The sequence below is a fragment of the Rana temporaria genome, chromosome 1, assembly GCF_905171775.1.
Source record: "Rana temporaria chromosome 1, aRanTem1.1, whole genome shotgun sequence".
In the NCBI taxonomy this organism is placed as follows: Eukaryota; Metazoa; Chordata; class Amphibia; order Anura; family Ranidae; genus Rana; species Rana temporaria.
The window spans coordinates 214,181,608-214,203,241 of NC_053489.1; the positions used below are offsets into that span (position 1 = coordinate 214,181,608).

The 21,634-nt window shown below is 43.3% G+C and overlaps 2 protein-coding genes across 2 annotated transcripts in view; one reads left to right on the plus strand and one right to left on the minus strand.

Moving 5' to 3' along the window:
- Nucleotides 1-1,420: 1,420 nt before the first annotated feature.
- RAB36 (RAB36, member RAS oncogene family) overlaps nucleotides 1,421-21,634 on the minus strand; it is a 36,077-nt gene continuing 15,863 nt past the window's right edge. Inside the window, exons 5-10 of the mRNA XM_040349629.1 lie at nucleotides 18,831-18,895; nucleotides 18,639-18,690; nucleotides 14,948-15,029; nucleotides 4,190-4,280; nucleotides 3,941-4,060; nucleotides 1,421-2,348 (exon numbers count right to left, since the gene is read on the minus strand). Of these exons, the coding sequence (XP_040205563.1) occupies nucleotides 2,284-2,348; nucleotides 3,941-4,060; nucleotides 4,190-4,280; nucleotides 14,948-15,029; nucleotides 18,639-18,690; nucleotides 18,831-18,895 (475 nt within the window). The 3' untranslated portion in view covers nucleotides 1,421-2,283. The remainder of the gene's footprint in view (nucleotides 2,349-3,940; nucleotides 4,061-4,189; nucleotides 4,281-14,947; nucleotides 15,030-18,638; nucleotides 18,691-18,830; nucleotides 18,896-21,634) is intronic.
- RSPH14 (radial spoke head 14 homolog) overlaps nucleotides 14,953-21,634 on the plus strand; it is a 336,392-nt gene continuing 329,710 nt past the window's right edge. Inside the window, exon 1 of the mRNA XM_040349605.1 lies at nucleotides 14,953-15,038. The gene's annotated coding sequence lies outside the window, so the exon portion shown is untranslated. The remainder of the gene's footprint in view (nucleotides 15,039-21,634) is intronic.

A 21,634-nucleotide genomic window follows, 5' to 3' on the forward strand; every position in this document is an offset into this window, starting at 1 on the left:
TGATGGAGAACAAGGATTTTTGATTTGTCTATGCCCAACCCCATGCGTCTGGTGTAAACCAGCCCTCAATGAATATTGGAACAATGCCGAAGCCATGCAGTGATTCCCACACCCGCAACCATCCACAGTCTGCAACCTTCCACTGCTGTTTTAAAATACGCAGGGCTGCCATTCATTCTTAACTACTTCCCACCTGCCATATAGCAGAATGACAACCGGAAAGTGGTCAAGTTATCCTGACTGGACATCATATGACCTCCAACAGGATAAGCCGTGATTGCGCGCCCGTGGGGGCGTGCAGTGCGGCGATCGTTGGTGTGGTGTGTCAGTCTGACACACCGCATCTTCGATCTTGGTAAAGAGCCTCTGACGTAGGTTCTTTACCATGTGATCAGCTGTTTCCAATCACAGCTGATCACAGTGTAAACAGGAAGAGACGTTTATTGGCTTTTCCTCCACTCACACTGACAGACGCGAGTAGAGGAGAGCCGATCGGCTGCTCTCCTGACAGGTGGGGATCTGCATTGATTGATTATCTGTGCAGACCCACCGAGGATGCCCACCAGTATCTATTAGAGGTGCCAACCATGCCCATTATAGATGCCAATCAGTAATGCCTGACAGTGCCTCCTCGTCAATGCTGCCTTTCAGTGCCACCCATCAGTGCCGCCCATCAATGCCACCTATGAGTGCCCATCATTGCGCCTATCAATGCCACCTATCAGTGCCCCTCAGTGCTGCATATTAGTGCCTCATCATCAGTGCCACTTCATCAGTGAAGGAGAAAACATACTTATTTACAACATTTTATAACAGGAACAGAGAAAAACGTTTTTTCCTATGTGATCACATGACCTCTGTTCTCAGCTGCATAAGGGGCTTGGAGAGGTGAGGAAGGAGAAACAGCAATACACTGATCTTCTCTGTGAAGAGCTGTGAAAAGGGGTGTATCAGCACAAGTCTTGGCCATTGGAGGACAGGTAGGCTGTGCTCCTAGCACAGCTAGAAATATGACTACACTGGGAAAGTTGTGCTTCTATGCCTACCATGATTAGTTTGAAATAGGAAAGCAGGGGTTCTGTTAGGATCAACAGCTATTTCAAGCAAATGAAGAAATGCAAAGAGAACAGGGTGCTCTTTAACACAAATACATGGTACAACAGATCTTGAATATGAAATGTTGGGGTAACATACTCTTTAAGTCAGGGGTCTCAAACTGGCAGCCCTCCAGCTGTTGCGGAACTACAAGTCCCATCATGCCTCTGCCTATGGGAGTCATGCTTGTAACTGTCAGCCTTGCAATGCCTCATGGGAATTGTAGTTCTGCAATAGCTGGAGGGCCACCGGTTTGAGACCCCTGCTTTAAGGGAACTGTCGGTACACAGATCATTATTTAATTAACAAAGATGTACAAACTGTGGAAACTGGAATACTTTTTATTCACAAAAATGTCTACTTACAGTCTGAAACATAATGGGTTTTTTTTACTAAAGGGGTAGAGTATGTTCACTTTGCAAGAACATTTTATTTTGAAAGGGAATGTTCACTTAGTGTTAAAAGAGAATGTTCACAGCGTAGTAAATGATCTACCAGAAAAAAGGATTTTTTCTTGCACACGATTGGATTGTTGCGGTCAGAAAATCTTCACCTTATTCACTAAGCTAAGTGAAAATTCCATTTGCAAATTGAACATGCTCTACTCTTCTAGTCAATGAACCCTAATGCATGGGTGGCTTGTTCCCCGCAGCAGCCCTTCCACCGTATGCCACCACCCGTTGAAAATGCAGAAATCCAGCTCTGGCCATAACAATAACAGTTGACTTTTCATGTCATAATTATTATTTTTAGAAATGAGAATAACTACATACAAATCCATAATACATGTAGGAAAATAAATGCAAGGCTTTGGCATTTTTTTTTTTAGACACGGTTTATAATATTCTTATTTACTGTCTTGTTTTTTTTTTTTGGAAAGTCATCTAAGCTTCATAATGTAAGATTATACATTTGAACTTGCTGATGCAGAAATCGACCAGGGAGGATGGAGAGCGTCCCTGATGCAAGGGGCACATTATTGCTGTGCTGCAGGCTAGACAAATCTTAATGTAGTGCAGACTTCAAGATGTTTTGTCGTTGTCTCTAAAAGCCCAAAGAGGGATTTGAGCTTCATTGTTTGGTCACAATTTAGACGAAACTCGTGTGGCTTGCTGTGCTGCCTGGACACTGCCGGTGGCAATAAGAGCTGCAGAGTATTAAGTGGTCTGTTCTGTAGGCAGTCATAATCTAACAACAATTCATGTTAGGCTGGGAATCATTTTCCCTTTTCTCGGGTGAATTTCCTTCAAGATCTAAAAAGAGGAAAAAAAAAAAGATTTGTTAACTCTGCACATTCTGTATCTTTGTTATAGAAGTAACTAAAATAATAAGAAAAATGCATTAATGACACCAACTATGGGCAGCTCAAGCAAATGCATGAATATGAATGATCTCCTTAGGTTGAAGCTCAATTGTGAAGGAGAACTCAGCAGCAAAACAGCATAATATAATGAATGGAAGATAACAATGTACCTTGGCAAGTATAACAATAATAAAGAAAACCCCACTTCTATATATATTATATACCAAAATGATGATATAAACAGGCCATTATGTAATTTATTAAAAATTATTCTACCATTTCAACTATAATTTTCTACAGCTGCCAAAAAAATTGACATGCTGCTTGTTTGCTGCCATGGCAACACTAAAAAAAACCTGTACCCTTTTTTGTACAAAATGCCCCAAGAAATCAAATTTCCTGATCATTTGATTGGCTCGTCCCCGTAAAGTCCTTAGCATATACAGATCTTTATGCTGAAGCTAACTGACATGGGATTTAATTTTATCCAGGATAGAAAGCAAATGTGCATCGTTGGGTGACACTTATAGGTGTGCACAGTCTAATGCATTAGGGTGTGCACCTTTAAGTGCAAATACACATGCATGTGTATGTATCTACATATATATGACCCCGGCACACTGATCTCCCTGCTGACACAGTGAAAGAGAAGAGCATAAACACTTCTCTTGGCAGAACCGGTAAGAGGGAGATATTTCCCATGTTCCTGTTGCTACACAGAGCCATAACACTAATGTGCATGGGGTGATTAGGGTGTGCCTGGGCACACCCGGTACACCCTGTGCGCACACCTATAGTGATACTTTATATCAGCACCCAAAAAACAGGGAGGCAAATAACACATTTTTCTCTTTAACCTAGAAGGCCTCGTACACACGACCGAGAAACTCAACAGAATCCATCAAGAAACTTGGTGGGAGAGCTTTTTTGCCGAGGAAACCGGTCGTGTGTACGTTTTCCATCGAGGAAACTGTTGAGGAACTCGACGAGGAAAAAAGAGAACAAGTTCTCTTTTTCCTCGACGGGAGTCTCAATTTCCTCGTCGGGCTGGTTTTCGACGAGAAACTCGAGCGTGTGTATGCTAAGAAACCCGCGCATGCTCAGAATAAAGTATGAGACGGGAGTAAAAGTAGCATTTGTAATGGAGATAATACATTTTTCACACTGTAACAGACTGAAAAGTGCAAATTGTCTCCGACCAAACTTTTACTTAACACGCAGTAACATGAGATTAGCAAAAGCAGATCCAAGGGTTGTGCCAGTGGAATCGAACTTCCCCAGCCGTCGTATGTGTTGCACGTCACCACGTTTGAGAACGAGGAGATTTTGTCTTGACAGTGTTTACGCAAAGCAAGCCTAACAAGGAACTCGTCGAGGAAAACGATGTGTCTTTTCCGACGAGTTCCTCGGTCGTGTGTACAAGGCCAAAGAGGTTGATGAATCTTTATGAACTATGCAGAGTTTTCCCTGATTTCGCCTAAAATGTTGGCCCTAACAGGTTCACACTTTTCCAGTATAAAATATAAGACCAGGCACACATACGTATAAGACTGCCAGCTCCAATCTGTGCTGTGATATATCTGCTCTTCTCCAACTCCCTTTTCATGGACTGTTCAAAGGCCAGAGCTGCCACCCGAAAAAAGAAATCCTTTACATGTTCACCTGAGAAAAGAAACAAGTCACACCATTTTTCCCATGGCTACTTTGTTGTTCATTGCACTGGATATGTGTTGTTTTGTCTGTGTATGATGCATTGGAATTGTATTGATTATTAGCAGTTGATATAGTTACCTGTTTTGGCAGAGACAGACCAATATTCTGCATTCATTTCCTCAGCAAATTTCAAAGCATCTTGCTTTGTCCGTTCATATTCAGCCTCTGACTAGAACAAAGCAGAGAAGGAATATAATGCATATATGTCCAAGAACATACAAGCACAGCCCTAAAACATTCTAGGGTTTATGATACACCCCTTCCTATCACCACAAAGCTTCTACTCCACTCCCTGGTCATCTCTCGCCTCGACTACTGCAGCCCCCTCCTCATTGGCTTACTCTAAATAGGCTATCCCCACTTCAGTCCATCATGAATGTTGCTGCCACTCAGCGTCTGCTATACCCCTCTGCCAATCCCTCCATTGGCTGCCACTTAACCAACAAACTAAATTCAAGATGCTAACAATAACTTACAAAGCCATCTACAACCTGGCCCCCAGCTACATCAGTAAACTAGTCTCAAAATACCAACCTCTTGTTCTCTTCGCTCCTCATCCCATGCTTGCCTTCAGGACTTTTCCAGAGCCTCTCCCATCCTCTGGAATGCTCTACCCCAATCTGTCTGACTTTCTCCTACTTTGTCCACTTTCATCCCTGAAAACTCATCTTTTCAGAGAAGCCTATCTGGCCCCCACCTAAAAACTGTCCATTTATCTTCTCAGCACATCCCCCACAGTTATTACCTCTTGTATCTCTTGACCTTCACTCTGAGGCCTCGTACACACGACCATTTTCCTCGACAGAATCCATCAAGAAACTTGGTGGCAGAGCTTTTTTGCAGAGGAAAACGGTCGTGTGTATGTTTTTCGTCGAGAAAACTGTCGTGGAACTCGACGAGAAAAAAAGAGAACAAGTTCTCTTTTTCCTCGTTGGGAGTCTCAATTTCCTCGTCGAGCTGGTTTACAACGAGAAACACGTTCGTGTGTATGCTTAGAAACCCGCGCATGCTCAGAATAAAGTATGAGATAGGAGCGTGCCTTCGGTAAAAGTAGGGTTTGTAATGGAGGTAGCACATTCGTCATCCTGTAACAGACTGAAAAGAGTGAATCGTCTCTCACCAAACTTTTACTTAACACGCAGTAACATGAGATTAGCAAAAGCAGCCCCAAGGGTGGCGCCAGTGGAATCAAACTTCCCCTTTATAGTGCTGTCGTACGTGTTGTATGTCACCGCGTTTGAGAACAACGAGATTTTGTCTTGACAGTGTGTATGCAAAGAAAGCTTCTCAAGATTCTCGACAAGCCTAACAAGGAACTCGTCGAGGAAAACGATGTTTAATTTACGACGAGTTCCTCGGCCGTGTGTACGAGGCCTTAGATTGTAAGCTCTAAGGAGCAGGGCCCTCTGACTCCAACTGTATTAAAGTGTATTGTATTTGTACTGTCTACCCTCAAGTTGTAAAGTGCTGCATAAACTATTGGCGCTATATAAATCCTGTATAATAATAATAATGACCAGTAACACTATACTGTACATTGGCCTAAAACACACACAGCATAAGCATGTAGGGTAGGGCATGTATATTGGCCTGGTTGGTATACAGCGCTCCCAATCCGCACCAAAGATGCTGCTTGCAGGACTTTTTCTAACACCCTGCAAGTGCACCGCCCCAGTGTGAAAACACTCAGGCTTTTACACTGAGGTGGCATGGGGGGGGGGCTGTCAGGCAGGCTGTATGAGGCCTGCTTCTAACAGAAGCCCTGGGAATGGAGGTGGGGTGTATGAATCCAAATATAAGATAGCAGCTTGAGGGGAAAAGCAGAGGCATAGGGAAGGCACCACAAGGGTCCAGAAAGAGGGGACCTAAAAATAAGGGCAGGGTGACAACTCAGATATGCAGTCCTCAGGCCTCGTACACACGACCGTGGAACTCGACAGGCGAAACACATCGTTTTCCTCGTCGAGTTCCTTGTTAGGCTTGTCGAGGAACTCGACAAGCTTGCTTTGCGTACACACAGTCAAGACCAAATCTCCTTGTTCTCAAACGCGGTGACATACAACACATACAACGGCAGGGGAAGTTCAATTCCACTGGCTAAACTCTTGGGGCTGGTTTTGCTAATCTCATGTGTTTGCGTGTTAAGTAAAAGTTTGTTAAGAGACGATTTGCACTTTATAGTCTAGTATAGTTACAGCGTGAAAAATGTGTTATCTCCATTACAAATGCTACTTTTACTCCCGTCTCATACTTTATTCTGAGCAAGCGTGGGTTTCTTAGCATACACACGCTCGAGATTCTCGACGGAAACCAGTCCGACCAGGAACTTGACGAGCCAATTTGAGACTCCCGTCGAGGAAATAGAGAACTTGCTCTCTTTTTGGCTCGTCGAGTTTCTCGACAGTTTCCCCAACGAAAATGTACACACGACCGGTTTCCTCTGCAAAAAAATATCTCCCAGCAAGTTTCTTGCTGGTTTTTGCCGAGAAACTCGGTCGTGTGTACGAGGCTTCATAGCTATTCGGAGGGTCCAATCTCAATAGGTTATTGTGAAAATTGAGGGACAGGTAATTGGCAAACCCATGGACATTTTATTTTCTCCAAATGTGGGTAAGGAGTCTTATGGTTTGCTAAAAGGGAATTGTTTGGCATATTTCATGTGAGACTTTAACTACTATGAGGACAGAAGTTTACCTGACCTATCACACACATTATCGCCATAATGAATATGTTTGACAAGCCGGAACTAGATTTTAGTTCACCCGACCCGTTTTCTATCCAATAAGGCCTCATATGGGTCCTTGTGAAAGGGGAAGCCAGTCACCATGTATAATAATTGGACACAAATGTGTGTCTAAAATTGTTTAACTATGGGACATTTCCGCTAGATACAGGCAAACATTCCTCCAGAGCAGCAACCACGGAAACATAAGGGGGAATAATATGCTATGGACGCAAGGATCTGTATGGAGAGGAAAATTCTAATTGTAATTGCCCGATGAAGCGTCAGCTGGAAACCACTACATTGACACAGACACAGATATTTGCTGTACTCAGGGCCGGCCCTATGATGGGACCGGGTGGTACCATGGGTACCAGGCAGCACTTTTAGGGGGGCAGCATACTGATGGCCACCAGCCCGTTCCGCCAGCTCCGCTACCCAAATAAAATTGATGTCCTTTTTTTCCCCACAAATAGAGCTTTCTTTTGGTGATATTTGATCACCTCTGCGGTTTTTATTTTTTGTGCTATAAATTTATATATTTTTTAACTTTTTGCTATAATAAATATCCCCAAAATTTAGAAAAATAAACTATTTTCTTCAGTTTAGGCCAATATGTATTCTTCTACATATTTTTGGTACAAAAAAAAAACACAATTAGCGTACATTGATTAGTTTGCGCAAAAGACATTGTGGCCGCCGGCAATTCACAGGTCCCTTTATACTCCTGGATACATGTATAGAGCCATGGCAGGTCCTTTTATACGCCTATATGCATGTATAGAGCCATGACAGGCCCTCTTTATACATCTATAGAGCCATGACAGGCCCTCTTTATACATCTATAGAGCCATGACAGGCCCTCGTTATACTCCTTTATACATGTATAGAGCCATGACAGGTCCTCTTTATACTCCTATATACATTTATAGAGCCATGGCAGGTCCTCTTTATTTTCCTTTACATGTAAAGAGTCTCGACAGGTCCTCTATATACATGTATAGAGCCATGACAGGTCCTCTTTATACATGTATAGAGCCATGACAGGTTCTCTTTATACATCTATAGAGCCATGACAGGCCCTTGTTATACTCCTTTATACATGTATAGAGCCATGTCAAGTACTCTTTATAGTCCTATATACATTTATAGAGCCATGACAGGTTCTCTTGATATTCCTTTACATGTAAAGAGTAATGACAGGTCCTCTATATACATGTATAGAGCCATGACAGGTCCTCTTTATACATGTATAGAGCCATGACAGGTTCTCTTTATACATCTATAGAGCCATGACAGGCCCTTGTTATACTCCGTTATACATGTATAGAGCCATGTCAAGTACTCTTTATAGTCCTATATACATTTATAGAGCCATGACAGGTTCTCTTGATATTCCTTTACATGTAAAGAGTAATGACAGGTCCTCTATATACATGTATAGAGCCATGACAGGTCCTCTTTATACATGTATAGAGCCATGACAGGTTCTCTTTATACATCTATAGAGCCATGATAGGCCCTTGTTATACTCCGTTATACATGTATAGAGCCATGTCAAGTACTCTTTATAGTCCTATATACATTTATAGAGCCATGACAGGTTCTCTTGATATTCCTTTACATGTAAAGAGTAATGACAGGTCCTCTATATACATGTATAGAGCCATGACAGGTCCTCGTTATACTCTTATACATGTATAGAGCCATAACAGGTCCTCTTTATACTCCTATACATGTATAGAGCCATGACAGGTCCTCGTTATACTCCTATACATGTATAGAGCAATGACAGGTCCTCTTTATACTCCTTTAAACATGTATAGAGCCATGACGGGTCCCCTTTAGTTATTATGATATAAAATAATGAATGTGGGGGCCTTTTGGTTGGCGTGATTTTTTTTCTGGGGGGGGGGCAGCGTTTCATTCTTGGTCCCAGGGAGCACAATGTCTTGGGTCGGCACTGGCTGTACTTCATACCTGTATCCAATTCTGTAAACACCTTTAGGCTGGGTTCACACCTAATACCGATGCGGTCCTGTGTGCCCTTTTTGACTGTTTCAGGTCCGATTTCAGCCCGAATTTTTGGATGAATTCCGACCTGAAACAGACCAAAAGATGCATAGGGATCCTGTGCAAATTTGCATCGGAGCCACATCGGATATATGTGAACCAGCTCCATAGAGAGCCGGTCAAAATCCCCTGCTATTGCGAATTCGCAATGGTGAATCCAGCCTTAAGAAAAAGTTTTAAGTAGAAATCACAGTCAAAGACAAAGGTTGATACTAATGTGGGATACAGTTTGGTAGTACCGTACTGTAAACACCCCAAGGCTCTTACAAGCAACAGCGCCACCTGTTTGCAAAAGAAGTGTACTGCACAAAAATTCGGGCCCAATATGGCCAGGAGGAGCTTTACTATTGCAGTCATCAATGCTCAGTTTTTTTGGTTTTTTTTGAGCCGACATAATTCCATTTTGAATGGTCTTAATAAATATAAATAAATAGCAATTTTTATTCTATTACAGTAAATCATACAATTGTTGTATGTGGTATGTATTAAAGCGGAGGTCCGCCGATTTTTTTTTTATTAAAAGCCAGCAGCTACAAATACTGCAGCTGCTGACTTTTAATATTAGGACACTTACCTGTCCAGGGCGCTCGCAATGTCAGCAGCCGAAGACAATATGTCCCTCGGCTCTTGGCTGTTGCCGCAGCCATCCTCGGTAAGGGAATCAGGAAGTGAAGCCTTGCGGCTTCACTTCCCGGTTCCGTACTGCGCATGCTCATCCTTACTGGTCCCTGCTGTCTTCTGGGACCTGGGTGTCTCCCAGAAGACAGCGGGGGAGGACAGAGTAGGCACAGGAAGTGGCGTAGGACACTGCGATCACCACAGTGATCTATGCCAGGAAGTGGGAGCAAATACCTGTATTAGACAGGTATCTGCTCCCTTCTCCCCCCTGAAAGGTGCCAAATGTGACAGTGGAGGGGGGAGGGTTCCAAAAAGTGTAAGTTCCATTTTTGGGTGGAACTCCGCTTTAAGTTTGCATTGCTATAAAAATGAGAAAGCAAAGGGAAAAATTCTGGAAACTTTGTAAGAATTTGTTATAATGACCCATAGTTGTAAAAAAGCCTAAGCTTTGTACCAGGTTCAGGGGATAACGGCTTGTGTAAATAAACCCCTGCTGACATCATGCTGACAGATAACACTGAACAAAATTCTGACACTGAAAATGGAGGTCAATAACCTTACAAAACAAAAGGAGAGAAAAATGTATGGCTGTACAAAATACACAAAAATAGAAATTTTAGACTGTACTAATACCATGGGAATAATTTACTAAGGCTGTTCACTTTGCATGAGAATAGCTGAGTGAATGTGGCGAAGCTCTATGACTAAAGCTTCGTACACACACGATTGGACTTCCATCGGACAAATCCGTAGATTTTTGTCCGAAGGGCGTTGGCCGTGAACTTGTTCTGCATACAGACGGCAGAACTTTTTCATCCAACATTCATGAAACTACGTGGTTTTTCAGCTCTTTAGCGCCACCCTTTGGGCAACTTCTGCTAATGCTGTCTGATGGTTAGCATTGGTTCGGAGCATGCGTGTTTGTACTTTGGATTTTAGTCCAACGGATTTGTGTACACACGATCGGATAATACGACGGAACACATTTGTTGTCGGACAATTTGAGAGCATGACCATCCAATATTTGTTGTCGGACAATTTGAGAGCATGCACAGCCAACATTTGTTGCCCGAAATTCCGACAACAATTGTCCGATAGAGCATACAGACGGTCGGATTATCCGTCAAAACACGTCCGTCGGACAATTGTTGTCGGAATATCCGATCGTGTGAACGGGTCTTAAGGAATGCATTCAACTGGCATTATGTACTGGAAAGGAGCTCGTATTGTGAGACCATACGGTAGGCAAATGTAAAGCATCAGTACAATGCAGAATTCTCACAATTACATGGAATTACCATAAGTAAGACTTGCTTCTGTAGCTTCTCCTGGTGAAGATCAGGGATATCTAGTCACTCTTGTGTATTTGATACAGTAAAACAGTAAAAACCTTGTATTGTGAGCATAATTAGTTCCAGAAACATGCTTGTAATCCAAAGCACTTGTATATCAAAGCAAATTTCCCCATAAGAAATAATGGAAACTCAGATGATTCGTTCCACAACCATTTATTCATAGGTCCTTCAGTTTATAGTCCATATAAAAAGATTATAGCAACGTGACTAGATTATGTAACCATAAAATGTCCATCCACAAATGGAAGCCTCCACAAGGGGATTAGAACCAAACTCCAGAAGGAGCTACAGAGTATAAAAGCGAAGAGAGGCGCCTCTCAGGCCCCGTACACACGACCGAGGAACTCGACGTGCCAAACACATCGAGTTCCTCGTCGAGTTCAGTGTGGAAGCCGCCGAGGAACTCGGCGGGCCGACTTTTGCCATTGAACAACAAAGAAATAGAGAACATGTTCTCTATTTCCTCGCCGAGGTCCTCGTCGGCTTCCTCGGCCGAAAGTGTACACACGGCCGGGTTTCTCGACAGAATTCAGCTCTGAACCGAGTTTCTGGCTGAATTCTGCCGAGAAACTCGGTCGTGTGTACGGGGCCTAAGTGTAGCAATATGTTTCTAAATGTTGTACCTTCATTAAATGTAACCATATTGCTACACTTAGAGGCGCCTCGCTCTTTTATACTCAGTTGTGACATGACGCTACTTGTATATCAAGACATCGCTTGTACATCAAGTCAAAATGTATTTAAAAACTTTGCTTGTCTTGCAAAACGCTCTCAAACCAAGTTACTCTCAAACCAAGGTTTTACTGTAATTGATTAAAAAATTTCTGTATAATGTCTACAGACTATTCATTTTATACATCTACCCATATTCAGAATTTATTCTTCTGAGTGGCACTTGAAAGCCTGAACATGGATATTTCCCAGTAAACAGCTAATTATTGCTTAACTGAACTGTTTACTTTGGCCAAGATGGCTGCTAGGCAGAATGGAATCCCTTAGCGACAAGCCTTTATTGACTAAGATGTCGATCATTAATTAAAAGAAACAGATTGCTACCTAAGTTCTCTGTAAACCTAAGGCAGAAGGGCCCAGATTCTCGTATCTGGGCGTAAAACTGTGCTGGCGTAACGTATCTGATTTACGTTACGCCGCCGCTATTGTATTCTGCTGGCAGGGAGCCCTCCCTGCCGGCAGAATACAATGATCAGTGTTGCGGCTATAGCAGGCAGCACTGATCCTTTTGGGGTAAAATAGACAGACTGGTTGTACACAAGTCCCAGCAAGCCCATACACAGATCGAAATTTGGCTGAATTTCGATTCTTGTATAGCCGACCTAAAGTGTTACTAAACCCACAACAGTAAAATCAGTCTGTTTATGCAGTAAAGCATGCTTGTTATAATCACTGTGGAACCTAAGGGGTTAATTATCTGCATTGTGTAAAAAGGCTTTTTGATCCTGTATGCACATATCCTCCTCTTCTTGCATTGTCCCCAAAACATGTCCGGATAAGACAGAGTTAGTGGAGTCAGTCTGCACATGCTCAGTTTGGTGTGTGCAATGATTGGAATAATATATATGAATTACACCGCCATCTTAAATATATTTGCCTGGCTTAACTGTGTATATTCCCTCTTGCTGATAATCTTATGTATCTGTATGGTATGTAGGAATGTTTGTATAACAACACACCCCCTGTTGTGTTTGTTGTTGGCCAAGCCTGGAATCCTGTTTTAACCCTCAGGCAACACTAAATGACCAGGTATCCATCTAATTGTCTATTGATAGCAAAACCTGTTTTCTCCATATTTTTTGTAACCAAAAAATACCCCCTCCCTTATTTTCTACTCATAAATACTGTATGCCATCTCAGTAAAATCAGACACCTTATGAATGCACAACCTGACTCTCGTGTCTCGTTAATTCTGTGTCTCCAGATATCTGAAAGGGCCCTGTTGGTAGACCTATAAGAAGGATGAATTGCTAGAGAGTTTTTTTTCTTGCATGTGGGCCAATCAGCACTGTCCAGACAGAGGGTCAGGGGACCTGCATCCTGACAGGACAGCCAGTGCAGTATGAAAACTCCTCCAACAAGCTTTAATCAGGCAATGATAGAAGTCACAAGACTGCTATATACTGCTGATGAGAAAAGGTTGTTTGGCAGTTTATATTTACTAAATTGGTTGCATTTCTATGTTCTGTGTATGGTGGGAGACCAGATATCGTGAATGCAGGGTCCTGGGTTTAGTAACACTTTAAGTTGCTTCTATCCTGTCACCAAGAACAGGAAATTATAGGAAATCTGTCCAAAAGAAGCACAAACAGCATTAAAGCACCTTTGTTTGTAGAGTGATGAAGGGTAGAAACCTAAGCTTTTCTACGTTTCTAAAGCCTCGTACACACGACCGGTTTTCCAGCCAGGAAAACTGCGGGGAGAGTTTTTGGCCGGGAAAACCGCCCGTGTGTATACTTCCTCGCAGTTTTCCGGACAGGAAAACAGCCGGGAATCCCGGTGGGAAAATAGAGAACCTGCTCTCTATTTTCCCGTCGGGATTCCCGACAGTTGTTTTCCCTCCAGATTTTCTATGGGAAACACTGCGAGGCAGTGCCGATGGAGCATACACACAGCCGGAATTCCCGGCCAAAGCTCTCATGGCAGTTTTCCTGCCGGGTTCTCAAAAGTGTGTACAGGGCTTAAAGGGGAGTTCCAGCCAATATTTATGTTTATTAAAAGTCAGCAGCTACAAAAAGTGTAGCTGCTGGCTTTTAATAAACAGACACTTACCTGCTCCTGCGTTCCAGCGACGCGCCGGCCGGGGCTCCGCTCCTCTCCCCCCTCCCCGGCAGGCGTCTTCATTGTCACTGTGGGCACCCGGCCGTGACAGCTTTCGGCTTCACGGCCGGGCACCCACTGCGCATGCGCGAGCGGCACTGCGCATGCGCGCACGGCTCGGCCCCACGCTGCGCTGTTTGATTGGACAGGCGATCGCCTAGGACCTGTGACGTGTCCTAGGCGATCGCCTACAGGGAGGGGCTGCCAAAAGGCGGTTAAGCTTAATCGCCTTTGCAGCCCCTCGGCGGAAGGAGGAAGTGGGACAAGAAGTCCCCTTCTCCTGAAGCCCCCACTCCCCCCCCAAAAAAATTACATGCCAAATGTGGCATGTAAGGGGGTGAGGAGTGGGATAAGCGGAAGTTCCATTTTTGGGTGGAACTCCGCTTTAAGCCTTTCAGTGTTACATAAAAAAAACCAAATACAATTATATATTTTTTTTACTTGACAGGTTGCTTTAAACTGACTTCATCTACATGTTGAAGTTCATCCCTTTGATCTGTAGATGCACTCTGTTCTCAGGTCAAAAATGCAGTTAGACGCATACTGGATTTCTGGCAAAATTAACAAGTTTTTGTTTATCTGTACTTACTTAGTATTATTATATTATTAAATTATACATAAAAAAAATCGTGAGGAAATGTGCACGTATTACAGACATGCATCGCATGTGTTTTTTTTTTTGTAGTTTATTTTGCCTTGACATACACTTTTTCTCCCCAGCACCTCCTGTGTGCCAAGGTGGAACAGGGTGCCACTGGTGCAGGAAGTGAGAAGAGGAGACACAATCAGCAATAAAAGCCTGATAGGATAGAAGCCTTCCACGTCCTAAAACTAGAACAGCAGTTTTGGCTATAATAAGGCTTTATTTAACACTGTATAGAGTAAATTTGTAGGAAATCCTGGCCATGCCTCCTCCTTTGTATTACCCTCCCAAATAAATAGGATTACATCTCGTCAAAGGTAAGAAGAGACTCTGTTTGAATGATGGTACATCAGCATAACTTCTAATGTTTGTGTACAATGAACTCACAAAACTACATTTCAGGTTGCTCTTTGTGTTCTATCTGACATGTACAGTGCATTTATCAATTCTATTACAAAGGTGCTATTGTGTGAGCAAATCTCAGCATATTTACAATGCCAACATGCAACACTTGAATTCCTGTATGAAGCAGAAAGCTTCCCAAACATTTACACGATGCTGAAATGAGATAAACTACAGACCTTTTTACTCACCAATGTGTCTTTTTTAGCCCCAACTAGGTATACGGAGCATGAATCGGGTTCATTTTCTCTCAGAGCATCCTGCAGCCAGTGCCTGAAATCGGTAAGAGCATTGCTTAAATACTTACAGCCAACCTAATTATAAAATACTTATTTAATCCAGTCAGCACAAAGCTACACCTGTGGGTAACGGCATATCAGATATATTTTTTATTTAAAGAGGAGTTCCACCCAAATTTGGAACTTCCTCTTAACCCACTCCTCTCCCCCTTACATGCCACATTTGGCATGTAATTTTTTTGGGGGGGGGAGTGGGGGCTTCAGGAAGAGTGGGACTTCCTGTCCCACTTCCTCCTTCCTGTAGGCGACTAAGCTTAATCGCCTACAGGAAGGGGCTGCTGTAGGCGATCGCCTAGGACACGTCACAGGTCCTAGGCGATCTCCTGGCCAATTACACGGCGCAGCGCCGGGCTGCGCAGCTCGCGCATGCACAGTGCCGCTCGCGCATGCGCAGTGGGTGCCCGGCCGTGAAGCCGAAAGCTGTCACGGCCGGGTGCCCACACTGAGAATGAAGACGCCGGCCGGGGAGGGGGGGAGAGGAGCGGAGCCACAGCCGGCGCGTCGCTGGAGCGCTGGAGCAGGTAAATGTCTGTTTATTAAAAGCCAGCAGCTACACTTTTTGTAGCTGCTGACTTTTAATAAACATACAAATTGGCTGGAACTCCCCTTTGAGCATCTTGGGTACTTGGAATGCTCATAAACTCTGGTAAGAAGAAACTCTGTCGAATGAGTCCACTTTCTCTGGCTTCCTAAACCTTTAGGCCTCGTACACATGACCGAGTTTCTCGGCAAAAACCAGCAAGAAGCTTGCTGTTTTTTTTTTTTTGCCGAGGAAACCGGTCGTGTGTACACTTTTCGACGAGGAAACCGTTGAGGATCTCGTCGGGCCAAAAAGAAAGCATGTCTTCTTTTTCCTCAACGGGAATGGGAAAATTTGGCTCGCTGAGATCCTCGGCGGCTTCACAAAGAACTCGACTAGCAAAACGATGTGTTTTGCCCGTCGAGTTCCTCGGACGTGTGTACGAGGCTTCACTATTGGCCAACTGCTGTCATGCCTCGTACACATGACCATTTTTCTCGGCAGGAAAAAAAACAAAGTTTTTCCTGACGTGATTCCTCTCCAGCCTGACTTGCATACACACGTTCATGCAAAAAAACGTTCGACCAAAGCGCGGTGACGTACAACGCGTACGACAGGACTATAAAGGGGATGTTCCTTTCAAATGGCGCCACCCTTTGGTCTGTTTTTGGGCTGCATACTTGATTCTTAGCTTGCGCGTTGTTTTTCCCCTCAGAGCATACACACAGGGGCGGACTGACCATTGGGACTCTTGGGCAGTGCCCGAGGGCCCCATACCACTAGGGGGGCCCATCAGGGTTGCCAGGCTCAATAAAACCAGCGACAGTATGTAAAAATCTGTGTTTTTTTTTACATCTGTCCCTGATATGTCCAAAACCGACATCCTTTTGATGTGAAAATCCTGAGATTTTAGCTGCCCTGCCTATGCAATGCCTCCTGGCGTGGTGGCCATCTGTAAGCCGGGGGCCCCATAATCTTCTATTTCCCAGGGACCCCATGAGTTGCCAGTCCACCCCTGCATACACACGACCATTTTTCGTGATGAGAAAAAGACTGATGGGAAACACGACGAGAAAAAGGAGAGCTGGTTTCAATTTTTTTCCGGGCAGTTTTTTCGTCGAGAAAACTGCTAGGGAGCATACACGCGACCGGTTTTCACGACCAATATAAAAAAATGGCAGTTTTTTCGTCGTGAAAACCGGTCGTGTGTACAAGGCATAAGGTTTAGGACAGGGGTCTCCAAACTTTCTAAACAAAGCGCCAATTTACTGTTCTTTAGACTTTAGGGGGGTGGACTGTGGCCAGTAGGAGTAGAAAATGTCCTGGTGTCAGTAAACAATGCCACATCCTTAGTGGCAGGAAACATTTCCCATTAGTGGGGTCAGTAGGAGGAATAATGCCCCATTTTTGGTGTCAGTGGGAGGAATCGTGCCTCATGATTGGTGTCTGTGGCAGGCATAGTGCTCCAAAGAAAAAGAAGGAGGGCGCACTAACCTTGTGCATTAAGTTTTTTTAAAAATAGAATAAAAGCAATGGTCCTACTCACAAACGAGTTTAGGTAAAGGCTTTTCTGACAGTCAAGCTGGATCTCTTGGCACCTGTAAACAGGACTCGATGACAAGAGGGTCGGACGGTACCCCAAAACGGCTGACGCGTTTCTGGGGCGCACCCAGGATTGCCAATTTTCAGTAAATTTACAAACAGTTTGTAAAGTCCATAATTGTTGCTTCTGGTAATGAATGTCAGTTACAGACATGCAGCCTACATGTCCGTAATGGACAATCAAGGACAGATGCAAAAAGTACAGATTTTACAAACTGTTTGTAAATTTACTGACAGTTGGCAACCCTGGGCGCACCCCTTTCTTCAGAGCCTAAGCGGTCCAAAAGGGGTGCACCCCAGAAACGCGTCAGCTGTTCAGCCGTTTTGGTGTACTGTCCGACCCTCTTGTCATCGAGTCCTGTTTATAGGTGCCAAGAGATCCTGCTCGACTGTCAGAAAAGCCTTTACCTAAACTTGTTTGTGAGTAGGACCATTGCTTTTATTCTATTTTTAATAAAACTTTTATATTGGTAATGCACTAGGTCGATGCGCCCCCCCCCCCTTCTTTTCTTTTTAGCTATATGAATACCCATTTGTTCTGAGGAGGGCTACAAGACTCTAAACTTTGCCTTGAACCAAAGACTGGATTACACCACCGATGTCGAGTGAAACACTGGAGCGCAGGAGATTTTTTATTCTGTTGTCCAGGAATAGAGCTCCTTCATTGGGAGTCTGTGGCAGGAATAGTGCTTCATCACTGGTGTCAGTAGGAGAAATAATGCCCCATCATTGGTGTCAGTGGGAGGAATAATGCCCCATCATTGGTGTCAGTGGGAGGAATAATTCCCCATCATTGGGAGTCTGTGGCAGGAATAGTGCTCCATCATTGGTGTCTGTGGCAGGAATAGTGCTCCATCATTGGTGTCAGTAGGATAAATAGTGCCCCATCACTGGTGTCAGTTGGAAGAATAGTATCCTATTATTGGTATCATTGGGTAGAAGGGTGCCCATCATTGGTATCAGTGGGGGGTATAGTCCTTGTTGGTGCCATTGGAAAGAATTCAATTTAATGGTGTTAGTAGGAGAAATACTGCCCCAAGGGCTGGATAAAGTCAAGCAGTTTGGAGACCACTGGTTTAGGAGGTTAGAAAGGGTTATGTATAATCCACTTATCAAACCAAAAAGTATGTGAACATTGAGGATAATGAGTACACACAGCACTGGAAACTGTGACAGGTAAGATCTTGGAGGTTAAAATGTATCACTTTAAAGGAATTTAAAGGAATTCAATGGGAAATTAAAGGAATTTCAATGGGATTTCATTGCTGACCCTTCCTCGGACTGTTAGTTTATTGGAGCTATTGAGTCAGCCTAACATTTTCAGAAAATAAGTCCACCGGTGACAACGAAAACATTTCACTCAGCATAAATTTCCTTATAAAAAAAAAAAAGATATCACATAGCAAGATATTGTATGTCTGCTCGCAATCTCTTGGGGCTACCCACATACCAGGTACCTACCTAGTGTGCTCAAGGGTTTGAATGTCACCCAGATCAAAAGCAGTAATAATCACTAAAAGAAAAAAAAAAAAAAACTTTACAACATGAATTTATTGATGCAAACCAGATTCATTGTAGAACATCTGGATGATGGGACACAAAGAAAGGACTCATTGTAATTCGGATGATTCTGCATTTATCCTGTAATCTAACCTTGTGCTCCTCTGTAATATGCCGATGCAATGCATTTGAACTTCTCTTGTCCAGCTGTGTCCCAGCTTAAGAAAAAAAGGACAATATTAATTATTACAGTGTTACGAAGAAAATGTGTTATTAAACTCTTAGCACCAGTGCCAACGCCTATTGGCCCTTTAAGAGGTTTATGATGCCGGGAGGCGGGGCGTGAATTAAGATCACGTGATTGGCGGTCATGGCAATTACATGGTTTGAAAACTCCTGATCGCAACGAGCGATCGTAGCTTTCGGTTAGGCAACGCCAACTGTGCTAGGAGCGTACAGCATGCGCGCTCTCAGCACAGGTGTATAGGCAACAATTCACGCAAATATGCAGACCCTTGGCACTAAGAACCAGGTGCCGAGAGGCCGCATATTTGCATATGGCTGGCGCCAAGGGGTTAAAAGGGTAACAAGAAAAAGACACATTACGGCAGTGAAAGCCTTGAATTTACACCCCATCATTAAAGGTGCATTAAGGTAAAAAAAACTTTCCATATCAGTCCCCCCCCCCCCCCCCAGCCTGATTTTGATTTGGCGCTGTACCCATCTGCAGCAGCACTTCTCTTCTCTCCCCTCTTCTCACAGGAGGCTCAGTAGCAGCAGGGGCCATCATTGTCCGAGAAAGAAAAACTGATCTTGCAGAGAGACACAAGGCCTTAAAAACGTATTCATACCCCTTGAAATTTTCCACATTTTGTCATGTTACAACCAAAAACATAAATGTATTTTATTGGGATTTTATGTGATAGATCAACACAAAGTGGCACATAATTGTGAACTGAAAGGAAAATGATAAATGTTTTTAAATTTTTTTTTACAAATAAATATGTGAAAAGTGTGACGTGCATTTTTATTCAATCCCCTTTACTCTGATACCCCTAACTAAAATCTAGTGGAACCAATTGCCTTCAGAAGTCACCTGATTAGTAAATAGAGTCCACCTGTGTGTAATTTAATCTCAGTATAAATACAGCTGTTCTGTAAAGCCCTCATAGGTTTGTTAGAGAACCTTAGTGAACAAACAGCATCATGAAGGCCAAAGAAAACACCAGACAGCTCAGGGATAAAGTTGTGGCGAAGTTTAAAGCAGGTTAAGGTTATAAAAAATATCCCAAGCTTTGAACATCTCATGGAGTACTGTTTAATCCATCATCCGAAAATGGAAAGAGTATGGCACAACTGCAAACCTACCAAGACTTGGCTGTCCACCTAAACTGACAGGCCCGGCAAGGAGAGCATTACGCAGCCAAGAGGCCCATGGTAACTCTGGAGGAGCTGCAGAGATCCACAGCTCAGGCGGGAGAATCTGTCCACAGGACAACTATTAGTCGTGCACTCCACAAATCTGTCCTTTATGGAAGAGTGGCAAGAAGAAAGCCATTGTTGAAAGAAAGCCGTAAGAACGAAGTCCTGTTTGCAGTTTGCGAGAAGCCATGTGGTGGACACAGCAAACATGTGGAAGAAGGTGCTCTGGTCAGATGAGACCAAAATTGAACTTTTTGGCCTAAAATCAAAACGCTATGTGTGGCAGAAAGCTAACACTGCACATCACCCTGAACACACTATCCCCACCGTGAAACATGGTGGTGGCAGCATCATGTTGTGGGGATGCTATTCTTCAGCAGGGACAAAGAAGCTGGTCAGAGTTTATGGGAAGCTGGATGGAGCCAAATACAGGGCAATCTTATGCCGCGTACACACAATCGGAAATTTCGACAAGAAATGTCCGATGTGAGCTTTTGGTCGGAAATTCAGACCGTGTGTATGCTCCATCTGACTTTTTCTGTCGGAATTTCCGCCAACAAAAGCTTGAGAGCAGGTTCTCTGTTTTTCAGACTGAAAAAGTTCCTATCGGAAAATCCGCTCATCTGTATGCAATACCGATGCGCAAAAAAACGCGCATTCTCAGAATCAAGCAGAAGAGCCGAACTGCCTATCGAACTTCATTGATTTCGGCTTGTCATACGTCTTGTTTTTCCGACAAGTGTGAACTGCGTGTATGCAACACAAGTTTGAGCTAACATTCCATCAGAAAAAATCCATGGTTTTCTTGCCAGAATTTCTTATCGTGTGTATGTGTGTGCATTAAAACAAAACCTGTTAGAGGCTGAAAAAGACTTGAGACTGGGGCATCAGGACAACAACCCTAAACATACAACCAATGGATTGGTTTAGATCAAAGCATATTCATGTGTTAGAATGGCCCAGTCAAAGTCCAGACCTAAATCCAATTGAGAATCTGTGGCAAGACTTGAAAATTGCTGTTCACAGACGCTCTCCATCCAATCTGACAGAGTTTGAGGTATTTTGCAAAGAAGAATGGGCAAAAATGTCACTCTCTAGATGTGCAAAGCTGGTAGAGACCAGTGTTGCTCATCTTCCTTAAAAAAACTAATTAGTTACAGTTACAAGTTACTTGTCCGAAAAAGTAATTGGGTTAGTGACTCAGTTACTTTATTGGCAAAGTAACTAGTTACTCGGCAAAGTGACTGAGAATTTTTTTTTAAATATTCTACAATGCAATTATGTTTGCTTTACCCCCTCTGGAATAATATTTCTTACTAGACCTTAGGCCTGGTGTGGTGAAATTATATGAACTTTGTGCTATACTGGCTGAGCTGACTGCAGTGCTGATATTGCTTGTAAAGCTTAAAAGACTCCAATTATCTGTCTATAAATATATAACAGGTTGTTATATTATATAGACAGATAATTGGAGACTTTTAAGCTTACAAGCAATATCAGCAGTGCAGTCTGAGTCAGCTCAGCCAGTAAGCAGC